Source organism: Cryptosporidium sp. chipmunk genotype I (genome assembly GCF_004936735.1).
Source record: "Cryptosporidium sp. chipmunk genotype I strain 37763 chromosome Unknown contig_10, whole genome shotgun sequence".
Taxonomy (NCBI): domain Eukaryota; phylum Apicomplexa; class Conoidasida; order Eucoccidiorida; family Cryptosporidiidae; genus Cryptosporidium; species Cryptosporidium sp. chipmunk genotype I.
Genome location: NW_027125596.1, coordinates 569,770 through 586,495, shown reverse-complemented (window position 1 = coordinate 586,495; position 16,726 = coordinate 569,770). Strand labels below are relative to the sequence as shown.

The following is a 16,726-nucleotide window of genomic DNA, read 5'->3' as shown; positions in this document are numbered from 1 at the left end:
TTACAATAATAAATTTTTCCGTTTATCCAAATTTATTTATATTTTCTCTATTAATATTTATATTCCCTCAATATTAAATAAAAATACAAACATTCCCGCCACAATAGGGCGGTCCATGAAATTTTTAATAATAAAATGTCATAAGTGAATTTTTTTTTAAATGCATTTTTTGAGTAGAATAATTGTGTGAGCAAATATTATATAGTAATATAAATAAAGAAAGAAAAAGTGAGGAGAGGATTAAATATTAGATTGAGAAAGAAAGAGACGAACAGGAAGAAGAAATTCAAATATTTAGTAATATTATATTATTAAGTCAAAGTCATAAAACTAGATACCTATTTAGAAAAAGAAGACACTAGGTAGTGAAAGAGAGAAAATGAGAACATAATTAATTTTTCTTTTTCTCAGAATTACTTTTTGTAAAATATAAACGAAAGTAAATTCAAACTTACAATTAAATAAAACGTCTAAATTTATCTGAACCTAGGAAATTGCATGCAAATTTCCTATAATATTTGGAAAGTCATGCAAAACTTTGTGGACAGAATACACGTCATTGCATGCATATGCAATAGCTAATGCCGGTAAAGGGAAATAATTGGATAAGAATGACTTAAAAAATTGTTTAATTACTTGAATAACAATTATGTTGTTCTGAATGGAAAAATTTTGGAAAAAAATTTCTGAGTTATTTTTGTGAATATTGGAAAAAAAATTATCATCATTATTACTCAATACTTTGGATAGTAAGTTTTTTTTGTCAACTTCTGTGGAATTTGACGAGTTTTGTTGGAATGTTTCATCAAAAAGACAAATGGAATTTTCTTTTACATTAAAGAGGTTAAATTTATGTTGGATTGAGATTACCAAATTAAAAAAGCTATTGGATGTTAAATAAGAAAAAGAATTTAAATTCTCATCGCTAAACCATAGTGGAAAATACTTTTGCAAACAGTGTGTGAACCAAGAATTAAAATTCATTCCCAAACTTTTGCACATAATAATGATACAAAGCCATTCAATTTGTATAAGTTTAGATAAAAAGTGGAATTCAAGAATACTATCTATTTTGTTTAGGAAAACCAGACAGTCTAGTTGTAAATTATTGCAATTATTCATTCCAACTATTGAAACTGGCTCTGTAATTTTAGATAATGGCGTCTTTATAGACAAATTATTTGGTTTAAAAATAATAAAGATGAATTTAATGGTTTGATTTACCATAGGAAAAAGATGACAATAATTAGTAATATTTATACTTGATAAAATATTATGGAGTAGTAAAAGAGAATGCTCATATCTAACAAAATATGGACCAATAAAAGACTGTAAAATGGTCAAGTAAAGCATTGCATTTGAATAGTTTTTATTCTTAATGCATTGTTGAAAAAGATTGTTTGGATTTTGATCAATTATTGGAAAAATTATGCATGGGGCAATAACTGGATCTATCTTTCTGATTATTGAAATAACAAGATAAGCGAATATCTTTGATTGTGCACTAGTGTTTTCAATTAAAGATAGCGATTCTATTGAACATGTATTTAAATGCACTATTTCGAGCGATTCTTCAATTATCTCCATTAATTGTATCATTTCTTGTATGCTTGGTGAGGAATTCATGATTTCTGATTGAATGGACTCTATGATACTAACCTCCTTATCATGGCCACAGAATCTTTTATTACATGTCTTCAAATTTGGTCCAACAATATAAAATATTTCTTTCAAGTAATTACAAATAAGTTCTTCAGTAACATTTTCATCTACAAGACCATTTTTTTTGAAAAATGATACCATTTTTTGAATTATTTCATTCAGAGTTTTTTTATACTCTTTACATGAATTTTTTAAAATTGGGAAAAGCATATTTTCAAAGATATTTATCAAGATTTTAAGTATATTCTCCAAAGGATAAACTTTAATATAACTGATAATTGGATTTAAAAATTCCCTAATAATCTTGGATCTCAAAAACTTATTTGGAACGTTAATCAGATCTTGTAAAACAGGAGAAAGGCTTTGACACATTTTTAATATAATTTTTGGCTCAATAATTAAAGAACTAAGGCTTTTACTAATAGTCGATTCAAAATTAAATTGATTATTGATTTTTTTTTTACTTGAATATGACTCCAAAAGTAAAAATGAAGCAAGACCAGGGAAAAAATTTATAACATGAGTGTGATTTGGTTTTGTTTGGAATGATTGTACGAGTATTGGAGTAAGTGGAGAGTATTTTTTGTTTTCTTCAACACCAATTTCATCAATTAGTGGAAGTAAAAATATTTGTTGAGATTCTGTTAAGTACCAAATAATACCATAAATGTCTAATTCCTCAATATTTTCCCAGTATAATGGAAGCTTATCTGAAACTGTATTTATATTTCGATTTAAACAGTTACCTACGAATTTTCTGAGATCATTGCGTTTCAACAATTCAAAGATGTTATTTTCACCCAGTTTAAATTCATCTTGAAGTAAATTAGATGCATCCTTTAAAATATTGTCAATATTTGTGATATTTGAACTCATTTTACAGTTAATCCGTTTATTTGAGAAAGAAGTGATTTCTATAGACTCACAAGATTTTTCAGGTCTTTCATTATTTTTGCAACTTGAGCAAAATTCCATGAATCCAAACTTAATAATATTAGAGTTATTAAAGTAAAGCAAATTCTCATCAAATTCAATACAAGATTTATTAATTGGCAAGAATTTGAATTCACATTTTTTGTCGAGTATATTTTCACTTGGTTGGTAATATACAATTAATTTATATAATTTTCTGTCATTTTTTAATACAAGAAATATACAGAATTCAAGACATTTCTTGATTAGTAAAATTTCAACAGGGTGTTCATTCAAAGTTTCTGAAAGATTAATAACCCATTTAATTTCTGAAGGTATAAATGAAAAATTTGATGGACTTTCATCTTCGTAAGCTGTGAGAACAAAATCATCAGTATATAGGATGAAAAGATCATCTTCTGGTTTGGATACGTTATTGACTACTAGCAAAGGACAAGAAGAGCAGAATGGAATTAGTCCAATAATATTTCTAACATCAAGTGAATTTCGGATATCAAAAAATACAATACAAATTTCCTCATTATTTATTTTGTTTTGATGATTTTTAATAGTTTTTAATTTCCTACTTAAAGATTGGATATATGTTTCATATAATTTATTTTTTTCAAATGCTGATACTTCCCATAAGTCGTCATTACTTGTAATTAAATCGTGAAAAGTATTTAAAAGTAAAGATGAGTCCACTGATAAGAAGAAAGTCCATTCATTAATCCAGCCAAATGGTAAATTTGGTTTACAGAGAAGAAGTTCATGACTTAGATCACAAAATAGTCTCCATCTTGAATTAATTAAATCATAAATGGCACATCCTCTATAACCACTTACTAGTATGTAATTTCCACTTTTGTTTACATATGCCTCATTAATTGGCCAGTTATGATTAATGTATATGGAAGGAGGAATTGGAATACTTTTTAAGAGTAAATCTGTTTGGAATTCTATGCAAGATGATATTATACCACCAAAATCTGGCGTAGTTTTCTGGTTATATTTGCCACTATTATCATTATTATATCCAAAACTTTTACATTTGGAGTTTAATTTTATATTGGAATCCTTTTCAACTTGATTACTTTCTAAATTATTAAAGTCATTAGATTCTGAATCAAAATCTAATTTAAAATTCCTATAATTACATTGTAATACTCCAATACTTTCCATTCCAAGAAAAATCAGATTTTCACAGTAAGGCAAAGCCTGACAATTATTGGAAAGCTTACAGAAAGATGATCTTTTTTCTACTAATTTGTATATTGGAAGCTCAATCAAGCACAACTTTTCATGATCTTCATCTTCCGCTTTAATTTCGACTTGATATAGCATGGAAAGATCATTTGAGATTATTACAGCGTGTTTAAATATAATGGAATTCTGAATTTTGGAAATATCTTTATTAATTTTAAAGTAAATCTTACCAGAAAAACTATCAATGACAAATATTCCACTTTCTTCCAAAGTTATAGTAATATATATATCACTATTTGATACGCTCATATATGGGATATTGGAAAATAAACTTACATTAGAGATAATTTCTGAAAGTTTTAAACTAAATATACAGTTAATTTTGGGTTTACCAAAAATATTATTTTCAGTGGATTGAAGACCATTCTCCAGTTTAATACATGACATTTCTTCCAATGAAAGAACTTCAATAAACAACTCTTTTTGGTTCAAAGAGCTAGAATAGTTAGTTTTTGATTTACTTTTTAACTTTCTATTTTCAAAATCTACTTCGAAACTGGAATCATCGTCAATGTGGCTACCACATAATTCAAACTCAATCCCAAGTTTTTCTGTAAGCTGAAGTGATTCATCACAAATTGTGACAATTCTACGGTACCGATTAAGAATTTTTGATCTCAAAACTCCAGCTGCCTTAATAATGAACCCAAATGGAAATCTTAGAAAGTTTATAATTTGATCATCATTGTTTATGCCAGAAGCAACATAATCTTGATAGTTAACATCAAAAGATAGTGGTGAATTCCAAGAAAATAATAAAAGAGAGTTCATTGGTTTAGCTGTGATCGTTAACCAATCATGAATTTCGTTATATTCTAAGCTTCCAACCCCAAATCCTGAGAAATTTGGTTTATTTTCCAAGCTAAATTCAAAACCTTTATTACTATGATTAATTAAAGTTTCCATTAAACTTAAACAATAATTCTGAGGATAATCGGCTGAAAATGGCAACTCTTTAATGCTTTCTTGGATTTGAGAGTATATGTTTAATCTTTCCAAATTTTCCAGTTTAATTTCTTTATTAGGAATGTTTAAATCCAAATATCCACTAAAAAAGTTCTTTTTATTCAATTCTAAGTTATATATGGGATTTAAAGCAGAAAATGGACAGGCCTGAAAATTGTTATTGAATTCGTATCCAATTTGATTGAAAGAAATTAAATCTGTTAAGAATATATTTCTTCTTCTTAAGCTTGAATTGGATATTGTGATTAAAATTAGTATTGGAAATTCATTTAATGTAAATAATAAAACATATTCATTAACATTTTGATCAAAAATAAGCAAAAATGAGTTAAATTTGTAAAATACATTAATTATTCCAATTAAATCCAACTTAGCATATGATGTTGAGAATTCAATTCCAGTTTCTGAGTTTGTTTTTTCATTCTTATCTGTCAAAGTTCCATATTCACTGATTAACTGAAAAGATAAAAGATCTTCCTGAAAACTATCAAAGATTTCATCAGGAACATTTACGCTTGGAATATTAATTAATCCATTTTCAAGTTCTTCAGTAATAAAAACAAATCTGTCATTATTACTAACCTTTGAAACAGAATCACTTATTATTAAAAAATTCTCCAGTTCATTCTTTCCATAAATATAATCACGTCTTTTTTCATTTCTATTTCCATTTTCATTACTATCATTATCATCATCATATTCATCACTATCAATACCAGAATCTTCAAAACTAGATTCTGATTCGCTAAAATGACCACTTTCATTCGTGATTTCAAGTGGAGAATGGAGATGAAGACGGAAAACAAAAACATGTTGATAACTTGAAGATCCTAAAATTAATAATTTACTATTATTACTCCATTCTAAATTCCCACTAAAAGTTCCACAAAACTTCTCTTTAAAGTTATTTAATATAAACCTGGAAATCAATATTCGATTATGACGATTACTTAATATTTGAAGAGATTCTTTTGTAATTACTGCCAAGTAATTTTCACATGGACTTATTTTGGATCCAATTATTTCACTGCTTACAATTCCATCATATACTCTTGCGTTATTTACTATTGGGATTATCATTTATTACAAATCTTAACAATACATCTTTTTATTTTAATCAACTAATTTTCAATTACATTAAAATCAAAACTTCATAATATACATTTAACCATAACATCTTGGAAGGATCTAAATATTATTTGCTAAATCTATATAATCAAAGACAGCCTAATTTACCATTTTTCAAACGCAAAAATGCAACAATATATGTATATATATATATATATATATATATATTCAAAACTAATCACTAATAGAAAATGCAAACAATACACAGGAATATGAATTTTTTAAAAACAAAAAAGTTTAAAAAAAATTATTAAAGCCAAATAATTCAATTATGCATTGTGTTAATATATATTTATTATAATCTCCCACACTATTTAAATACCCAATTTCCCGCTTGCTTTTTGGGCGGGAAGTCAAACTATAAATTGGAGAATGTGTGAAAGCGATATATTTGTATTTTTGAAAATGGATTGGAGGATTGGATTGGATAAGTATTTAAGGTAATTCAGATTTTTAAGAAAGATGATTTTATCTGTGGGGTAGAGATTTTGGATAAAGTTTGGGATGCTGGTAAAGTTTGAATTGATGGGTAGGGAAGGATTAGGAGATATCCCAAGAAAAGAAGGAATATTACAACAGAGTAATTTCTCAGCATGCAAAAGATGTTCATGTTGTAATTTATTTGTGAGCTTTATAGAGAAAAAAGATCCATCTCTTCCGCTAGCAATTACATAGCGGTAATTGTCCGATTCCACAGTTCTCATATGTACCAAAGTTGTACAAAGGTTTGTATGAGATGTTGGTTTAAGTGTCTCTTTGTCAATTATTTGGGTTGCATTAAAGTTTGGCTCAAAAGTGAACAGATTATTGTTGTTATCAGAAACTAGAATTGCCAGATCCTTGTCTTGAACAATTGCTTGAGCGGAAGTACATGTAAACTTCCAAAGAGGATGGGATCTAGCGAACTTAACCATTGTTTGAGATCCCCTGGAGGCGTCCGTTCTAAGCATTCCAAAGTGAATTCCTCTTCTTATGTCACCTAAAAAAAATAGAGCTTTATAGTTAGAAACTGAACTAATACCTAAAGGGGTATCCATAAAGGTTCCTTTAGTAAAGCTCACTTCGTTATTTTCTCTAAGCTCGTGTATATAAAGTCTATACCCAAATGTATGAGCAATGTAGGTAACATTAGAATTAGGAGCTCTAACGATAGAATTATTCTGTATTATTGGATAAGCTGCTAAAGCTGGTATTGCCGGCGCTATTGGAGCTGTTGTTGCTGGTAGGTTAATTAAATCTACACTAGTTACTGGACCTCTATACATACTTTGAAAACAAATCTCTAGCTCCCGTACATTGTCGTGATATAATTGCTTCGAAAATTTGGATGGCCAATATTTTAACATATTTGTCCACTTTGTATTATTTCCTCGAGCTCCTGTTGTTCCTGTTACTCCTTTAGTTTCAGCTTCTGCTCCATTTCCTGCTGTTACGCCTACAACATTCCCGTCATTTTCATTCACAGAGAGCAACTGCTTAACTTTAAACATTAATAGCCTCCCTTCCGCCTCATAGTAGTGAGTCGGGTTTGTGCCCGTACCAATAATGAGAACCTGTTGGCCTTTGGAATCCTGCCCAAACTTCATACTTAATCCCACCTCCCAAGCTCCGAAGGCATATCTTCCTTTTGGTTTTGGAAAACTATCAAAGTACTGTGCTGAATCCGGGACTGATAATCTCAGGTGAGGAAACAAATCCTCAAATGAATAAATTAATAACTCATTACGCATTATATTCGGGTCAATCAATATTCCAAACTGTTCCCGCTCGAAACCCTTGCATGCACAGTTTGGCGCCATATTTTCCGTCTCGAGGTGATTGCATGTGGAAGATGGGCCGGAAACACTAGATTTTCTTGCCTTTTCGTTTATCATATTGGATTGGTAGAAGATTTTAGGAAGAGACTCCCCAATTTCTATTCCGGGAGGAAGCGTGTCAAAATAAGTCTCCGAGTCGAAGTTTGCAGGAGGTATGTCGAGATCTGGAATACTTGCTAGGGACTTTTCAAAACATTTGTCAGGGTTTCGGATGAGGTCTTGGTTAAGTAAAATGGTTTGAGCCTCCTTTCCACCTGCTTCCAGGCATCTTAGATATCTGTAGAAAGCCATTTGGCGGATATGATACCCATTTAGATGGTGTTTTGCATTATCAGGAATTCCGACAATAATGGCAATAAAACCGTACTCTTTGCAAAATGCTACTCTTTGAATCACCACTTCTGGAAGAAAGGCTCTTCTGAGCAACCAGTTGTCGTTTCCTGGGAATGGTAACGTGGATAAGGAGTTGCGGAACTTTGGATCTGATGAGCTATTTGCAAGATTTAAAAACTCAAAGTTTATTTCATTCTTGATGCTAGTTGTTAAAAGGATATGTAAAGGAGACCATGGAGAGTCTATTTTGGCTATGCAGTTAGATATCCCCGTCTCATCCAAGTTTACTACCGAAAATCGCCCCTTGTCTGTCATAATAACAAGAGAAGATGATGAACAAGATGAGTTGTCTCCTATTTTACATGGATTTCCCTCTTCACTCATCATATCTTTCCTGAATTCGATATCTAAAGGAGATGGTGGCTGAATTATCCAAGTATCCACATTATTTGAGATCTTTGAATTAAACGAAATGCCGTGTCCACAGTTATAAATGGATAATGGGGACTCAATTGAAAAGGTTTCTTGTATATTAGAACTTGCTAGCGTTTTCGGAAACTGAGCAAAGAATCTTGAAATATCCATCTGTATGCTGTTGAAGTTTGTCTGTATTTCCAACTTCCATTTCCTTGAGAAAATAAGATCTCCTGATCTGAATCCGTTTGAGCTATTGCAGTTTCTAAGATCAAGTCTATAAATTAAAATTGGCTTCTGTGAAACTGAGGCAACCAGTATCATTTCGCTATTACCTTCTTTGCTATCTTCCTCCTCCATCTTAATAAGTTCACAGGAAATCAGAAAAGAGCTGGAGTTCTGTGAAAAGCTTGGACCAATGCCTTGACTAGAAGTACCTAATCCACTAGGATTCAGAGAAAAAGTGGAGGAAATTGAAATCCCTCCTCCTTCCTTGGCTATATAGTACTTTGGCTCAATAATTGGAGTGCATATTGAAGTGATTGGCCTTCCAAGATCAAACTCACTCTCGAGAAATCTGTAAATCATCTCCTCCTTATTCCCAGTTTGTGATAACACGTTACCCATTATACACGGTACAGCAGATATAAAAGGTGAAAAGAATATAAGCCTCTTCTTAGCTAGATTATAGATTGCTATAGAACCATTAAGCCATAATTTGCTATAAATAACTAAAACAACTAAGAAATCCTCTGGATCTTTCAGTTTACGATCAGAATTGGTAATTGCTGGAGAAATATGTCTGATCCAGAACTTGTTTCTCCACTTTTTATCGGAATTCTTCTCTTCTAAAGAAGTTCTATCACACACCTCATCCTCGAAAAGTTGTGATGCCTCCCCTTCCATCACTCTCTGTTTGACCACAAGTTGGTTGATTTCGCAAAGATTATCCAATTCCTCAAAAAGATCATCCACTTTCTCAACAAACATTTGGTATCTTGAAAATTCCGCAATCAATTTTAAGCTACTTAAAGAATTAATATGCTCGGTACCTTTTTTAAGATCTTGATCTTGACTCAACTTCAAGATCCTTAAAACTTTAATAGTGGAATCTTCAAATAAAATGATAATTAAGTTTCCCATAATGAAAGATTTAATTGCCATTGGAGCATCGGGATTATCAGAAAACAAAGTCGAAATGAGGTCCAGTTCTACTAATCTTGTTTTTATTCCAAAATCTAAGACATTGATAGTCGAAGGAAGAACTTGGATCACGAAAATATCCTCATATGAATCCCCATCCATTCTAATTACTCCAGCTCCAACAGTGTTTGAGTCTGCTTCGTATTCAAATTCCCCTTCTGAGGGATCCAATTGATTCACATCTCCAATAATAGCCATTTCTTGGCTATTATTAATACAGGTGTCTAACAAAAAGAAATAAGTCTTACCGATACTTTTTAAAGGATCTGAAGTAAATACCAAGTATTTGGTTTTACCAGTAATTGGATCATTTATAGTCCAATGGAATAGAATATCATCCAGAGAGAATTTGGTTATTAATGATTTGGATATCGATTTCTCGTATAGAGAGAGCTGCCCTATTGGATAAGTTCCATTCGTACTAAGAATTGAATGATTTTCATCAATTGGATATCTCTTGTAGCGTTTCTCATCATCCAATTCAACATTCCAACTTTTATAACAGCTTGGAATAATACAAAAATCTCTAAGGGAGTTTGGACCAAGATCTAAATAGTCCCTAATCCTAATATCTCTGAGAACACCTACATTTTCTTCAGATTCGCTACCATCTATCTTTAAAGGTATATCCGAGTATATGTAAAATCTCTCAAGATCTTCTAGACTAGAAGATGCGAGACAAGCTTCAGAATAAGGTTGTATTAAATTAACATTAGAATCTGCCTGAGTCTTTTTGATCTTCTTATTCTTCTCATCGCTCATACGAGATTGAGCTTCTTCTTTTGATTGAATCAATTTTACTATAGCATTATAACTTAACTGTGGATCATGGGTACTCGATTGATTTTTTAAATAAGGTACCGTAAATTTTTCATTAAATGTAAAATCTAAAATAGAGATTCCTGAATTAGAATTAGTGTCTCCGATTAATAACAATGATTGATGGTGATATGAGTCATTTTTATTCTGGATAAATTGAACATTTTGAGCTCTAAAAATAGGGGTACCGGTTATCAAATAATATTCATCTAGAATTGTCTCAGAGCCAAGCTTTTTTGAAAGATTTGTAGCTTCAAGGCATAAAACTGTATCATCTCTAGGTAAATAGTTTCTACTCCAGTCCCAATATTCACTAACTTTAAACCAATGGAATCCTTTAATTCCACTAGTTTGGTCTGTTGATAGATGTATGATTAGGCCTATTAAATAGGGTTGAATTTGATTAAAAAGTAGAATACCATAATATTCATGAGTGATTAAAAAAGGTACCGAATATGAAACTTGGAATTCTATGGATAATTCTGGTTGATTGATTAATATTGGTTGTAGATTTGTGAGTAAGGTTCTTAGATCCAAATTACTAGTAGAATTGTCAGTATGAATAGTATTTAAAAGTTCACAATTATCATTAGAAGCTGTATTTGTATGACTACCATCTAAATTAACGGTACCTGTATCAAATCCAAAAGTTTTTGGCCTAAATCCATGGACTTTTCGAGCACATAAGTCAACCTCCAGCCTTTTCTCTGGTACTTTGTCATAAGAGTCATTAGTTGTGACCAACGTAAAAGGTCTATTTAAACCTCCATGAAGAATTATAGAGTTTTTGGAAATGACTATTACTCCTCCAGACAAACAAATATTAGTATTTTTTTTATTGTTAAAAGGAATTAATTTATAGGAGTCCATCGGAAGGAGTTCAAGCTTATCTAAGACAGTAAATTCAGTGAGCTCCATATTAATAGTTAAATATATTAAAGAAACACAATTAGAATGTGACTGAATAGATCCGGTACTTACTGGACCAATTCTAGTCAATATGGCGATTTTGGGTTGCAAACAAAGGTTAGAATTTTCATCCAAAATCTGGCAGGAATCCACAATAGTATCCATATAAATATCAGTTTCAACAAGAATTCCCCAACATACCCCCAAAGAAAGCTCTTGTACAAAGTCAGTTCTATTTGTCTTCACTCTATATGTAATAAATAATAGGTATTTTGGAGAAGTAATCATGAGGACAAGATCATCACAATTTGGCTTGGCTCCAATTATAATTTGTTCAAGCTTAATGTTGTCATCGATTCCAATATTTTCCTGAAAAAATCTCGAAGATGTACCTCTTGTGAGATCTCCTATTTCAACTTGATCCTTACTAACCAATTCTAACTCTCCATATTGATTTGAGTACCTGTAGATCATGACTTCCCAATGAGCAAATAGTAACACTATATAATCAGGCATGCCGTTGAGCCCCCTTAAAGTTGTACAAGCCACAGGAGTTTTCAAGAGTCTTGATGATGTAATAAATCGAATCTTCTTATCCTTAGTCACCTCATAAAGCTCTATCTTGTGACTTTTTACAAGAGACAAATTTAATCGAGAATCTAACTCATCTTTCTTCCCCACAAAGTGTCCAAAGAGTGAGAACTCAGACCTTTCACTAGTACAGTATGTATCAAATACAGCTGTCATTCTAGACTCCTCCGTTGGTTCAGGCGACTTGAACTCTCATCACATAAACCTTTATTGGTTTATGTTGAAAGAAGGAGGATTTTGTTAAATTTCTTCCTGTCACTTCCCCAAGACGGTTCTAAAGTTTCCTGATTCAAAGCCTTGGCCTTATTCTTGTTCAATTCCTATTAAGAAAACTCAAATACATGTAATCAAGATCTAATGTTAATTAGTCTTGATTTATTTAAACTACTGTTTTCTTTTTTTGTATTAGTTTTAATTGCTTTTCCATTTACATAATTTTATATTTAGGTACCTTTGAGCTGTAAGCGCGCCGGCGGGAAATGGACAAATAGAATATGGTTTATTGTGAAAAAAGATTAAATAGAAAAAAATAATTATGGAGATCGAGTTTGGTTAATTTTGAGCAGCTTAATTAATTTGCACAGAATGGTTGTTTTGCAGAATTTTGAGTTTCCACGTTTTTATAAGATCCAGCTGCATGGAAACTAGAAACCAAATAAATGTTAGTACTAGAAGTAGCAATAAAAGTGGTGGAAAAAAGACAAAAAAGATCATCGAATTTGGGAATTAAAATAAACAATAATCGTGTATAATATATTTAATTTAAGATTTTGCTAATTTGTGGTTCACCTTATATAATGCAAAATAATAATAAAAACTAATGATTTAAAAGAGTCCACAAGACATCCACGTTGGAACTTTTACCTTAATCTATAATAGTTAACCCTTTCAACAGAGGAGTTATTCTTTGTAAAATTAAACTTGATTTTGATATCAAGATCTCGAACATTTTTAGTATTTTTCTTTAAGGCAAATATACCTGAAATAATATCATCAGTATCGCAAACAAGATCCTCTTCAAAGTAAAAGACTGACTGTTTCCAGTGTGTATATTTTCCAAAAGGACTTGTAGTAAAAGTAATAGGTTTATGGCCACATCCAAAAATGATATCAAACCATACAATAAAGGCGTGAACAAAGTCTTTTCTAGCAACTTTAAGGTAAAAAGGAGATACGAATTCCAAGTCTTCCTTTTTACACTTGTAAAGGTCAATGTCAAGAATACAATATGAGCTTGTATTGACAGCATTCTCTCCAACAGTATCTATTATTGGTTCTTCCATAATACAAGGTTTTACAAATTGATAATTAAATCCATATACATTATTCCAATATCCAAGCTTTTCTTGTTTATATTCGGCATCTTCAATACCCGCTATGTACATTTGTGCTCTATCGGGAAAGATTAAACCATCTTCCTTAAGCCACTTATCCCTACAAAATAATACAGTATCTAACATAGATTCATATAACAGTAAATATCCCATCCATTCAGAAATAATAATATCAACCTTTTCTAAAGGAAGAACAGCCTCCTCAGCCTTACTCTGTATAAAGGTAATCTTATCAGATAGATGATTATCCTTGATGATGTTTCTGGCAACATGTACAATTTCTGAACATTCTATCCCATATACATGCTTTGCTCCTGCCATTGCAGCAAACATACATAGAATTCCTGTGCCACTTCCCACATCAAGTACAACCTTATCCTGGAACAAATGCTTATTAGTCATTATGGCTTTCTGGTATGTTCCAGTTCTGACCGAGTCTTTTAACATTTCCTCATGTATCCCAAAATGAGCATAGGAATTAAAGTAGTAGTCTGCACTACTAATATCCTCCTGTACCAGTGGATTCCATGAGTTTTTAAACTCCTCAAGTTCTTCTTCTGTTGGTTTAATCATTATTCAATACAATAAACTCAACCTAGCTTCTCTATTTTATAGCTGAAACTCTATACTTGAATATTTTCACTATTAATATTCTAAGTTACTTCCTTAAAAGCACCTTTGGCAATCCCAATTTCCGTACTTTTTTAACTTAAGCTATTTTTCCCCCTAACTTTTTTTTTAAATTCCTTCTTTTTCATCACAAAACATTTCTTCTTGACATTATAATGTCTTTAAAGTGCCCGCCAAAAGTCTGGCGCCAAAGCGGTACCGAATTGTTAAGGAGTAAAGATTAAGGCAAGGTTAAACAAAAATTTTTTTCTATACGGGGTGGAACAGAAAGAATCAGAATAATAATAGATAACTTAAAAGATCATAGGAAGGGAGGTTATTTATTATTTTCTATCTAGATTTTATTATTACATTAGCAATTCAAGCATTGCAGTAGTATATATTAGAATTGTGGCTACTTGGAGTATTGTCGTAATACGAAAAGTATCACTTTGAATTTATAACAAGAAAAGATTGTAGAGTGAAGATAAGTTTTGATGTCAACTGAAGATTCCGTTATTAATAATAGCAACTCCAATAGGATAGAAACAGAAGAAAATGGAGAGGTTGCAAATGTAAATGAGCTTAAAGAATATTTCAGGGATATTTCTTCATCAAATTCTCACTCAGAGGACACGAAAAAGCTTCAAGAAGATGAAGAAAGAACGTCTAAAGAAGATGATCTGGAAAAGGAAGGCACTGAAAAGGATGACATAAGTGATTTCAAATCTTCAAATAGCGGTCATTCTACTTGTCAATTTAGAGATGTTGAAAATAGTTCATCAATATCAGTTCATACTGTAGATCCTAAAACTCAACTATATTCAGCAAAAGATTGGTCAGACCTTCATCTCTCACCTGATCTACTTAAAGGTATCTATAATAAAGGTTTTAATCGCCCATCTAAGATTCAAGCTGCAGCATTACCGCTGATATTTAGCTCACCGATGAATTTAATTGCTCAAGCTCATAATGGAAGTGGTAAAACAGCAACTTTTGCTTTGGCTATGTTAGGGAAAGTTGATACAAAGATTATTCATCCCCAATGTATGTGTTTATGTCCAACTAGAGAGCTTGCACGTCAAAACCAGGATGTTGTCAATGAGCTTGGAAAGTTTACAGGAATCACAACATGGCTTGTTGTTGCTCAAGGAGATAAATATGACAAGACTATTGGATCTCAGATAATTATATGTACTCCAGGAAAAATGCAAGACTTTTTGAAGAAAAGATCTTTCCCAACAGAGTTTATGAAGTTAATGGTAATTGATGAAGCCGATGAAATGATTGATCACAGAAATATGATGGCCTCGCAGGTTGGACAAATCAGGAAGTTCTTTAGACAAAACCTACAAATCCTTTTATTCAGTGCAACTTACCATGAAGAAGTTCGCCTTTTTGCTGAAAAGATTGTACCCAATGCAAATAAGATTAACGTTAAAAAAGAAGAGTTAACCTTGAATACTATTCAACAATTCTATGTAATTTGTAATGACGATGCTGATAAACTCTCATTTTTATCAGATTTGTATGCTTGTATGTCTATTGGACAATCTATAATTTTTGTTAATACTAGAAAAACAGCATTTTCTATAGCTGAAAATATGAGAAAAGATGGCCATGCAATTTCTGTAATATGTGGTACTCAAACTAATTCTGGTGAAAAAATGGATCATGAAATTCGTGATCAAGTTATGGACTCATTTAGATCAGGTGAAAGTAAAGTTTTGATTGCTACTGACGTTTTATCTAGAGGTATCGATGTTCCTCAAGTTACTCTTGTTATTAATTTTGACATTCCAATCAGATTCAACTCTACAAATTCTACTGGTATTGTTGATCAAATTTCTTCAATTCAGGTCGACAATGAGACATATTTACATAGAATTGGAAGAACTGGAAGATTTGGACTAAATGGTATATCTATTAACTTTATTCTTCCTCATCAGCTTTCATTAATCCAGCAGATTCAAGACTATTATAATTGTAATATTCAGCTAATTGACAAGGATCTTGAACACCTTGAACAGATCCTTAAATCTTTAAGGTCTTGATACTAGATAGTTCTAATATTACCTAGAAAAGAGAAAAAGAACATTTCACTTACATTTGTTTTTTTTTTCAAATTAACCCTATTAGCATATAAAAGACAAAATATACTAGAGTATATTTACGATTATTTGGTTAATTATATTTAATACTTTTTATTATACTGCCTTAATTTCTTTAGTTAGTTTATCTGTATTTTTTCCGCAAGTACTATTATACGGAAAATAAGGGGGAAAAACCGACAAAGGCAGGATTCGAACCTGCGCAGCGAAACGCTATCAGTTTTCGAGACTGACCTCTTAACCACTCGAGCACTTTGCCTAGAATACGTCATCATAACTGAAAAATGATATAATTAGGAAAATTTAAATAAACGTTGAGAATAATTTCTTTAAACTTATTGATTATAAAGTCTTACTGATTATATGGAGGGGGAAGGCGAGGAAAAAAACTTATAGATTTAAGAAACTAGATTAAATAAATCCCGAACCTATTCCAAGCTTCACTTTTATTTTGACTAAGGGCTCCTAGTAGGAAATACAAATTCAAATGGTGACTTTAAAAAGCTTCCACATTCGGGGTTTTTTCTTTTTTTTAAATTTGTAATGTCAATACTTACTAATATCTGGTCAGCTCTTAACATAATCCTTTTTCTTTTCCTCCTCTCTCAAAGCCCACGTAAGCTTCCTTCAAAATTCATCAAGACTAACCTAA

General features: G+C 31.3%; 4 protein-coding genes across 4 annotated transcripts; 1 reads left to right on the top strand and 3 right to left on the bottom strand.

The window, feature by feature from the left end:
• Positions 1-486: 486 nt before the first annotated feature.
• ELE39_000241 (large with central conserved domain) lies at positions 487-5,886 on the bottom strand (the record flags this gene model as incomplete). The annotated part of the gene is made up of 1 exon (XM_067343265.1): positions 487-5,886. One exon carries the CDS (start codon positions 5,884-5,886, stop codon positions 487-489), a length of 5,400 nt encoding a protein of 1,799 aa, XP_067201199.1.
• Positions 5,887-6,287: 401 nt separating this feature from the next.
• On the bottom strand, positions 6,288-12,176 carry ELE39_000240 (uncharacterized protein; the record flags this gene model as incomplete). Its single annotated transcript, XM_067343264.1, has 1 exon — positions 6,288-12,176. One exon carries the CDS (start codon positions 12,174-12,176, stop codon positions 6,288-6,290), a length of 5,889 nt encoding a protein of 1,962 aa, XP_067201198.1.
• Positions 12,177-12,880: 704 nt separating this feature from the next.
• ELE39_000239 (arginine n-methyltransferase) lies at positions 12,881-13,927 on the bottom strand (the record flags this gene model as incomplete). The annotated part of the gene is made up of 1 exon (XM_067343263.1): positions 12,881-13,927. One exon carries the CDS (start codon positions 13,925-13,927, stop codon positions 12,881-12,883), a length of 1,047 nt encoding a protein of 348 aa, XP_067201197.1.
• Positions 13,928-14,460: 533 nt separating this feature from the next.
• ELE39_000238 (DEAD DEAH box helicase) lies at positions 14,461-16,017 on the top strand (the record flags this gene model as incomplete). The annotated part of the gene is made up of 1 exon (XM_067343262.1): positions 14,461-16,017. One exon carries the CDS (start codon positions 14,461-14,463, stop codon positions 16,015-16,017), a length of 1,557 nt encoding a protein of 518 aa, XP_067201196.1.
• Between the last annotated feature and the right edge of the window lie 709 nt (positions 16,018-16,726).